This window comes from Megachile rotundata, chromosome 8 (assembly GCF_050947335.1).
Source record: "Megachile rotundata isolate GNS110a chromosome 8, iyMegRotu1, whole genome shotgun sequence".
NCBI classification, from domain to species: domain Eukaryota; kingdom Metazoa; phylum Arthropoda; class Insecta; order Hymenoptera; family Megachilidae; genus Megachile; species Megachile rotundata.
Window position 1 is genome coordinate 15,644,726 of NC_134990.1, and position 10,244 is coordinate 15,654,969.

Consider the following 10,244-nt stretch of genomic DNA (forward strand, 5'->3'; position numbering starts at 1 on the left):
GAGATGTACATGACTTAGCGTGGAGGGAATACCACGAATGCCTGCGGTCTGATAACTTCTCATCCATCGATGGAATTCAACTCTTGTCATTCTTGTTGCCTCGTCACTGCCTCGAACCTGGTACGGCTTCGATAAATCCTACACAACGGTATAGATGATAGTTTTGAAGAGTTTTTGAACCGTTAGCGAGAACAATGCTTTACGAGAGGAAAGATGGGTCCAACGGTACATCATAAATTCCCGCTTTCGGTCGATACACATGAAATTATTTTTATAGTTGCATAGCGGTTTCTAACAACTTTTTCTCATAGACAAGTAGTGTTTCAGCAGATTAAAAAATCAATTAAATAAAATTAATGTATAGTTAAGAAACTCTCCAAGTACATCCCCCTTTACAAACTGCCTCCAGGTTTCTTAACTCGAATCTAATTTAGATATTAATTTTATTTGACTGACTTTTTTGTCTGCGAGACACTGCTTGTCTAGCTACAGAAAAAGTCAGCCAAATAAAATTAATATCTAAATTAAATTCGAGTTAAGAACATCCCCTTTTAACTGCCTTCCTCCAGGTTTCTTAACTTGAATTTAATTTAGATATTAATTTTATTTGACTGACTTTTTTATCTGCGAGACACTACTTGTCTAGCTACAGAAAAAATCAACCGAATAAAATTAATATCTAAATTAGATTCGAGTTAAGTACATTCCCTTTTAACTGCCTTCCTCCAAATTAATACACTGCACAAACGTTCAAAGCAACTTCGCATTTATTCAACTACTCGTAAGACTCGCGAGTAGCACAATTTCTTTTCAATTTGTCAGTGATCAAAGATATCGGGTACTTTGTAAGCTTGGAGATTGCGAAATAAGTGAAACGTTGACGAAACGTTGACGCATGACAGGTAAAATAATCTCTAATCTTAGGTATTAGCATCGATTCTCGTATACGGCATGTCCATCATACCTGTTTGTGCAAAGGCATCGGCAGTTAGTGCTTAACGTCCACTTTAAAGAGCCTTTCAGCTTCGTCGTCCTCTTTTTACTCCACGGTCCTCTGTTCTCTTCTACACTCGCATCTCGACTTTGTGTTCGTAAAACGCGCGTTTCCTCGAGCTTGCTGGGCTCGTGTGGGTGGGATTCTCACATATCGGCGACCTCGAAAACTCCAGGATATACCAAGTGTCTGGTCGAACATTTGCTCGTCCTTTCGTGGGAATGATCTCATACCAGAAGAGTTTGAGCATCCCTCATTCTTGGGGGAGTATCCCTCGTTTAAATTTTGAACACTTTACCGTTTGGTTGGAAATAAAATGAGAAAGATCATGGGCCTTAAAACTGTTAATACGAAGACGAAGATCGATGTAAGGGTTACATAATCTCGTAGATTGGATTCATGGAGGACCTGCATGACCTCATCCAGGCATGTGGTTGTAACGCCGTACGTTTACCGCGTAGGCATCGACCTTCGGACATGATTCTCGCAATTTGTAATAGCACGAATTCAAGTGTACTGATCAAGCTTTGATATTTATGCATCAATTCTGATAATATCGTTGTTAAATTATTAAATCTTTCTTGCACTGCTAAAATTCATCAACCGGCAATCGAAGTATTCGAGGTAAAAACTGATAGCCTGTCGGAGAAAAGAGCGGAATCACGGTGATACAGTGTTAACGTTTCCTGGAACGCTGAATAAATTCTCCCGGTTGAAAAGTATAAAACATACGAGATACACGGTCTCCGTCGAGAAAGGATACTACAAAGAGATACACAACTTCCTCTGAAACCGCGTTCCAGGAATTTCTTGGAGGGAAGCACGATCGTAGGAAACCGCAGAAAATCTTCTTGGAAGAATCGATAAAAATACGTGACGTTCAGGGCGGTCAGCATCGCAGAGAAATACAATACGAAAAAACGGAAGCTGTTCGTTTTGCGCGGGCTTGGATCGTGTGACAACACGGGACCAGGGAAAGCGTTCGATTCAACAGTGTCCTGGACATAAAAGCGGTGCTTCGTTGCTAGGTAGGTGTGAAACGTAAAGTCAGCGATCTGACGAGGCTCTCTCGGGCCGATGCACCGCAGATTGCGAGTATCCTTGCTGAGGTCGGACGCCAGGCTTCGTCGAAGGTCGTTGGCTGCTCGATATACACGGTGTGCCTCCAGTATTTTCTATCTCGCGTTCCCTGTTACGGATGCCATCGAGACTCCTCGCAAATGGGAAGGATACCGTGGGTCCTCGTTTCTTCCTCTTCACGATCTTAAAGAAATTCGATGTGGTTAGGTATCCGGTGATTCGATGTGGTTTTACATTGGTAAATTGGTAGAACGGTGGGAAAATAATATCGAATTGAATGGAATGTCTTCGAGCTTGGATGTGCTGTGCTGGGAAATTTATTTTCGTTCTCAATGGCGCGCTTGTGCTGAGCAATGGCTACAGCTAATACAATTATTTCAAGATAATTCATGGATCCCCGTTTGATAAGGGTGCGCTTCTAAGGCTAGGATACTTGCCGTGGTCAATAAAGACGATACGCTAATAAAATTCTATTTCAATATTATAAAACAAGAATCCTCTACTTATTTCATAAAACAAGAATCCTCTACTTATTTCATAAAAGAATTCTCTACTTACTTCATAAAACAAGAATCCTCTACTTATTTCATAGAACAAGAATCCTCTACTTATTTCATAGAACAAGAATCCTCTACTTACTTCATAAAACAAGAATCCTCTACTTATTTCATAGAACAAGAATCCTCTACTTATTTCATAGAACAAGAATCCTCTACTTACTTCATAAAACAAGAATCCTCTACTTATTTCATAGAACAAGAATCCTCTACTTATTTCATAAAAGAATCCTCTACTTACTTCATAAAACAAGAATCCTCTACTTATTTCATAAAAGAATCCTCTACTTACTTCACAAAACAAGAATCCTCTACTTATTTCATAAAAGAATCCTCTACAATTCCACCTGTTCCGATTACATTACAGTGAAGTCCTAACACGAAATAATTGTCCATTGGATTACAGCATCTCTTAGAGCACGATAAGAAAGACCTTGAGACTGGTATAAAAAATTAAACCTTTCCCATAGAAATCAGAGAGCTCAAACGAGAATTTAATTAAGTTTCATGAATGGGAAACGAGATACACCCGGAAGTTTCAATCTCTCGTAAACCACTGTACCTTAATACGTTTCTTGGCCTTCACCCGATCTTATCTGAGCGGACTACTTTTTGCGAAGATACGCGAAATGATAAGTGCGGAATGAACTGGGTTTCCCAGCTCATTCTGTCTATTAATTTGACGTAGAGCCGTATGGTCATTTTTCCACGCTGCAAAACACCGAGATCGATTTTTGTTCGATAAACTACTTCCAGAGCTTTGTACTTCCACTGTCCATCAGTGTCTGCAATAATTGAACGATCTACAGTAATTGGATAAGTTTCAGGTTGATAAAAATTTTGAAGAGCAACAATAGCGATTAAAAAATGTCGGAGCAACAAAAGTGTATGCCATTCTTGCTCGAATAAGACAAGGAATCGTTCAACGGAGAAGGCGAGGAGCGAACGGTCCGGTTTTTGTTAGCAGGGTGCAAGGACAGACGGATTGCTTGCAGGACTGAAAGTCCAGAGAAACGTGATCGGCATCATAGCCACCATTATCTGCGGTCGAAACGCTCGTAAACGAGAATTGCAACGACCAGCGTCGAAACACATACGCGTTCTCTTGTTTAAATAACGAACGGATTACCATCTGAGTAGAAAGGGATAACCGTTCCTACACAACGTAACTCGATTTACGACGTATTTAAAAACTATATCTATTTAGGTCTTCGTTATGGAGAATAAAGCTAGACGATTAGAACGTTTCGATGACGTAAGAGTTAGTAATCGACATCTCTCAGTTAGTAATTGTTAGTCAGCCAGTAATACTCAATAATTGTTCCAGGAATCGATTAATCCAACAAACTATTTCTCGAAAAATATCTGAAACTTTGCTTTCAGGACGACGGAGGTATCGAGTACTTCAACACGATAGTGGTGCAACCACACCTGAAGCTGGTCACGAATCAGGGCAGGGGTTTTCACGTGCGATGTCGATACCAGACTCGGGACAAAGTGGTAACGAACGACCAGACCCACGTGGCTATGCTGCAGTCTCTACCGTTGCAGGTAAGTTCTATTTGAAACCGTGAATCATGCGGATGTAACGTTGAGCCTTGAGAACTGTTCGATGAGACTCCGCTTCTTTCGATAGGCTACAGCGCCTATGCCAGGATGCACGATGAAGATCTTCAGCGGAGATCCAACGAGGCATCAAGTGGCGGAGAACGTGAAAATCGGAGACCCTTTGACCTTGGTCATCAGCATCGACAGGCAGGAGATGTTCGGTTTGAAGATCTCCGACTGCCTGGTGCGCGATGGTCTGGGCTGGGGAGAGCAAAGGCTCATCAATGACGAGGGGTAATTTTTTTTCAACACATTCTCTTGCTATATCACCAACTGCGATTTTTGAGATTGACGTAAATTTTGTACACGTGAGCTAGATTTTCAAGAGACCTTGTTCTACTAAAGTTTGACTATTGCACTAAAAGTTTGTCCTTTTAATATTAAAGTGGTTAGGGCAGAGGCTCATCAATGACGAGGGGCAATTTTTTTCAAGATCTTCAATATTATCTCTTGCTATATTCTTGCAGTTAACTACGATTTTTGGGACTGACAAATTCCAGAATTTCGCAAACTTATGTGAGCTAGATTTCCAAGAGACCTTGTTCTACTAAAGTTTGACTATTGCACTAAAAGTTTGTCCTTTTAATATTAAAGTGGTTGGGGCAGAGGCTCATCAATGACGAGGGGCAATTTTTTTTCAAGATCTTCAATATTATCTCTTGCGATATTCTCATCATTAACTACAATTTTTGAGACTGACCCAAATTCCAGAATTTCGCAAACGTGAGCTGGATTTTCAAGAGACCTTGTTCTACTAAAGTTCGATTCTACTAAAAGTTTGTCCTTTTAATATTGAAGTACTTTGAATTTTAAAGAAAGTAGCAAGCGATACCGTGCATGAAAATTACGTTTAATAAGAGTGCAGCAAAAAAAAGAATCTCGCATCAGAGCGTACGATGAATAATTCAAAGGGGATCTGTCAGGGTACAAAACGGGTCGGTTCACTGACTCCTTTTCATAAGCAAATCAGCTGATCAACAGGTTACACTTTCGCTCTCGTTGAAACAGTCAAAATTCAGGTTTAAGGGACTTCTAGTTCGCCGTGCGGCCATTACATAATCTTAACATTTTGCAGCACGTTTCTTGTAACCTTTAAAGGTAATCGACTGAATCATATTGGAAATTGTGGTGATTTTTCAATTAGTACTGTATGGCATGATCTAATGTTGATATATAACAATGTTGCAGCTGTCCAGTGGACGGAGAGATTATGGGACAATTCACGTACAACGAAGACAAAACGGAAGCGAAGGTGAACTTTCAGGCACACAAATTCCCGTATACAGCGAGCGTGTACTATCAGTGCAACGTTAGACTGTGCATCAAACACGATGGAGGATGCACCAACACGGTGAGCAACTATGTTTACGTTCAACTATGTATTCAATTACGTTTGTATTCAACTTGGCGATTAAATTCAACTGGTCATTCCCACAGTAACTGTTATGTAACCGTATTCCGTGAACCGTCGTTTGGAAGATTTCCAGGGGAACTCATCAATATTCCGTTGTTACAGCCGCCGGCGTGTAATTTGGTATCCAGACGACGCAGGGATACTACCAACAACAATGTGGCGAAAGGTGTCGAAGGTCTGGATGGAGGAACACCAGCTACCATCGAGGTTTACAGCGGACTCTACGTGAACGAAGCTTCGGATATCGGTGCAAAGTCAGAGTTCACCGACGATGTCTTCAAAGAAAGGGTGAGTAGTCAAAAATACACTGTGGTTTTAACCCCTTCCCGTGCTATTTGTCAGATGTGAAAATTAAAATGTTTGAGTATTCAGGGATTTCGATAATGCAACTTATAGTTGAACCTAAACTTCAAGTTGAAGAGTATTCAAAATTAAGTAAGGTTTGTAGCTATAAGTGCGTCACGAGTGCGTCAAAGTACGGAAAGAGGTTAAAGCACTCGGTATTGAAATCGAGTATTAAAAAGTATTAAAAGTAGCAAGAATTTCAGTGACCATAATTTGAATTTCTAGACTATTGACGACCCAAACAGCATCTGTATATCTCAAAGAAGCTTCGCAATCGGCATCGCGATCGCGGGTCTGATCCTCATGTTGGCGGTGGTGGCCGCCATTTTGGTTCTGCTCGCCAAAAGACGACACAAAACCGTGTCGACGACGGGGTCGTCCATCTACAGTGGACCCTACACGAACACCGCGTACAGTCACAGCAGTTAATAAGTTCACCTAACAACGAGAAAAGCGAGAAACTTTCGCCATCGAGAAAAAACGTATTCTACGTCTCATGGAGGTGTAGAGAATTTAGATGAAATTAAGGAGATACCTTTTGCTCAACTGCCGATGCTACGTATCGTCTTTTCGAGGAAATAGCTCAGAGGGTCCTGACACGTGATCACTAATAGATAAATCATATGGTCATGTATACAGGGTGTTTAAAAGAAAAATAGATTTACGAGGTACTTACAATGTTATTTAATTTATAATCGTTCAAGAATCGACACTTTCTGCAGTCATTTTATTTAAGATGGTCGCTAAAATGTCACAGGATTTTACGATGCAAGCGTGTTATATTTTAACTTCGGTAACGAGTACCGTTACCCTTGAATCTTTTTCCCTTTTCAAACACGTTGTCTCATTTCTTGCCACTTATCTAAATCTTGCGAATCCAACACTGCCTATCGTTTGTCGCAACACGTGTCACGACCCGTTGTCCAGTTTAGAGTAAACTAGCGTCTACAACTGAATTTGCAAAACGAATCGAAATCCTTAGATTTAACCTTAATATATACGTGTATGTTATTATGTTTGATTATTATTATTATTCTATACATACTGTATACTAGTCCGGTATACGCTGTCCTAGCTAACCTAGCAGCCGCACTAAAATGGTAAACTACGCGGATATTCCGTACACGATCATCTCTGGTAATTTAACTTAATCACCCGCGCAGAACAACTCGCTCTAGCGTTTAAGGCGAAGTCAACTAGTAAGCGAAGTTTAAGCGAATCAAACGCCTCAGTGATTTTAAGTACTGCCCTCTTATTTCTTCCTCGATTTCCTCGCGAGTGTTGGCACTTTGCGTCTATCTTTTCTCGTATTTATACGTTATTTCGGAAACTGTCTCTGACCACGGTTGTCAAATTGATATATCGATCGAGAAATTTTTTTACGCCAGTACGATAGAATATGCGGTACTGCGCATACGCGGCGAACCTTCTTTTGGCGGTCTCTACAAACTGTAGAATATGCTAGTGACGCAGAAGTATACTGCGCAGAAGTCTACTGCGCAGCTGTCTACCAGTAGAACTCCAACGAAAAATGTAATCTAACGGAAATCTATTTTTTACGCAATTCTCGTTTTAACAATTTATGATCGTAGATTACAAGCAAATTTGAATCCGAGATTTTCTGATACAGCTTGTTATAGAGCAGAATAAAATAAATCACATCGAAGATTCACGTTCGACCGGTTAGGATGAGAGAAAAATGCAGCTTCCTGTAGAATCATTAATGAAAATCCGTTTATACACGGGCACGTTTTGCTTGTAAGCTATTCAATCAGGCAGAAACAGGTTACAGATGCGAGAACAACTTCCGTTAATCGGTCAGAGACTAGTTTCTATGGCGTTCTAATGAATAATAACTCTGACAAGCAACAAGAGAGTTGTATGGGATGTATTGGTTATTACGTGTCTCCTACGAAGTAAAAATACTTCGTGTTGCGTGAGATCAAATCCCGTTGTCGCAGAAACGAGGAAAATGAACTGTACTTTATCGATTCACATCCTTTTATGTGCACCAAAGACTACGGGTGTTTGAAAATTAATCAATTAACACGTTCGGGACCGTAAATTTATTTCAACTCTGAAGAATAATTTTTTTAATATGTTCGAAATATTATTTTTATCATAGCCGGTCTCGAATGTGTTAATGTCACGTGTTTAGCGGTTCATTTATTTACAACAGATACAACGAACACTTTGTGATGTAAAATATAAAACGAATAATGTGTTAATTTATTTTAGAATCCGCTTGATATTTCGCTGACCGGAATTTTATCGACGAATTACTGGATTACCAGTCGGTAACGCTTGGTCGGCAATGTTAACTGTACTTGGACCATGTTAACCGGTCATTCGTGTCTGCGACAACGCGATCCTCGCATGAGTGTGGCAATAAGCGAGCGTATAATCCATAATAACGCTTAAATGTAAACTAGTTTAATTGAATCGAGGTGCTGCTCCAATGTCGGTATTCTTTGCACGATTACTTCCGTTTCGAGTTCAAATCAAAATCGAATTTCTGTCAATTATTTTCGAATTGAGGAATTACGTTGAAAGCTAAGGTATTCGATGCAATCGTTTCACCGATTCTTTCCCAGACACAAGAAAATTGTAGAAAGAATCGAAAAACGACAGAGTACTGATATTTCGCGTGGAGCGTTGTAGTTTTTAATCGCGAAAAAAAATGGCGGATTAAACGCTGCCGAGACAACCGCGTAACTGGGTCCATGGTGGTGGGTACAGGTAAAATTTATACTTAAAGAGGAAACAGAAAAAAAGCGGGAATAGACACGCAAACGTAACACTCGTAACACGTTAGTGATTATAAAACGATACAGAAAAAAATTGTATAAGCTGATTTTGGTTTAAAGATACGACAGCTATTTTCCGTGGACTGACGTTCGTTCGTAACATCGTATGTGTGCAGTTCTAATAAGGAATGTAAACAAGATTGCGTACTTCAAGTTTTTAGTGTGTAGTATTTCATGGAAACGTAACACGATACTCTACGTCGCTTTCTACGATATGTTTACCAACATGCTTCTTACGACTGTCTGAACTTTCTGACTTTGTTACGATGTTTTACAAGTTTTTTATTACGTGCAATAATTTCAAACGACAGTCCACGAAATTTTTGTGTCGAATCAAAAATGCCCGACGAAAAAATAACAAACGAGCGTTGTCGTTTCGTCGTGCTTGTGGCATTGGTTCATAGCGACATTGGGGATTAAAATGCTTGTATAGAGTTTCTTTTTTCATAAGGATGCGCGAATTCTTTTTCACGTCCCACAATGTTTCTCTGGACCCTTGTCCGAAACAATTTACAACGAATTTGTGTAAATAACGGAAAACATAATAAATCTTGTAACCATAAGAAAGTAGTGTTTCAATACCCGAAACGAATAACGTACTTCACACTCGCAATTTATCATGTTTTGTCCCCAACGCCATATTGGAATTAGAAGTAACAAATTACTTACCAATTTTGGCGTGCGTTGTTAGTCGTAAATATCTGCAAGCTGCTAATTCCCTCGATGTCAGCAGATATTCTGGTTGTTTCCTGCTCATGCACTCCATGCACTCATCACTGACACACAAATATTAATTAATTATTTAGAGAATGCCAAAAATATGGGAAGAGTTCGTCCGCTGCGAATCGTACGAAAAACTGTGTACAACTGTCACGTCATGACAGCGAAGCACAAACACGACTTCGAAAATTTTACTGAACTAATACATTTATGACACTTCCCACGATTTATTAATTTATAAAATATGGGTTTTCAATCGATTATTTTTGCAATTAGACTTTCGTAAATACTATTCACGTGAAATACGTAGATATTACTAACACGAAATCGATGCGATTTCGATCGATGAAGTTAAAGTCACACATTTCGCATTAAATTACTTTAAATCATGTTAAACAATGAAATTGATGTAAAAATCACGGAATTTCTATTATTTTTAGCAGAAAATACACCATAAAACTACGTATTTACCTCATTTATGACAGCTTCGAATTCCTTTCCCGCTCGACAGCCCGATCGACGCTTCGACAGTCACGTGACTTTTGAATTTTAGTTCGTGCCGCTACCGCTAAAGGACTAATTTACTTCAGAGATGTATATAACACCAATTTCACCCGGCGCTTCTCTAAACATAATTTTACTTCATTAAATTATATCATTTTTCGGCTTCATTTTGATCGTTGTATACAGAAAGAACACGTTGGATCACGGGAATAATT

General features: G+C 39.6%; 2 protein-coding genes across 3 annotated transcripts in view; one reads left to right on the forward strand and one right to left on the reverse strand.

Moving 5' to 3' along the window:
* The window catches only part of pio (zona pellucida domain-containing protein piopio), a 40,759-nt gene extending 31,387 nt beyond the window's left edge, over positions 1–9,372 (forward strand). For both annotated transcript variants that reach the window (XM_012284263.2, XM_012284262.2), the window contains exons 5-9: positions 4,015–4,182; positions 4,268–4,473; positions 5,428–5,590; positions 5,756–5,941; positions 6,224–9,372. In XM_012284263.2, the coding sequence (XP_012139653.1) occupies positions 4,015–4,182; positions 4,268–4,473; positions 5,428–5,590; positions 5,756–5,941; positions 6,224–6,427 (927 nt within the window). In that variant the 3' untranslated portion in view covers positions 6,428–9,372. The remainder of the gene's footprint in view (positions 1–4,014; positions 4,183–4,267; positions 4,474–5,427; positions 5,591–5,755; positions 5,942–6,223) is intronic.
* MTPAP (mitochondrial poly(A) polymerase) overlaps positions 1–10,137 on the reverse strand; it is a 45,024-nt gene extending 34,887 nt beyond the window's left edge. The window contains exons 1-2 of the mRNA XM_076534851.1: positions 9,997–10,137; positions 9,475–9,581 (exon numbers count right to left, since the gene is read on the reverse strand). Coding sequence (XP_076390966.1) covers positions 9,475–9,581; positions 9,997–10,001 — 112 coding nt within the window. The 5' untranslated portion in view covers positions 10,002–10,137. The remainder of the gene's footprint in view (positions 1–9,474; positions 9,582–9,996) is intronic.
* Between the last annotated feature and the right edge of the window lie 107 nt (positions 10,138–10,244).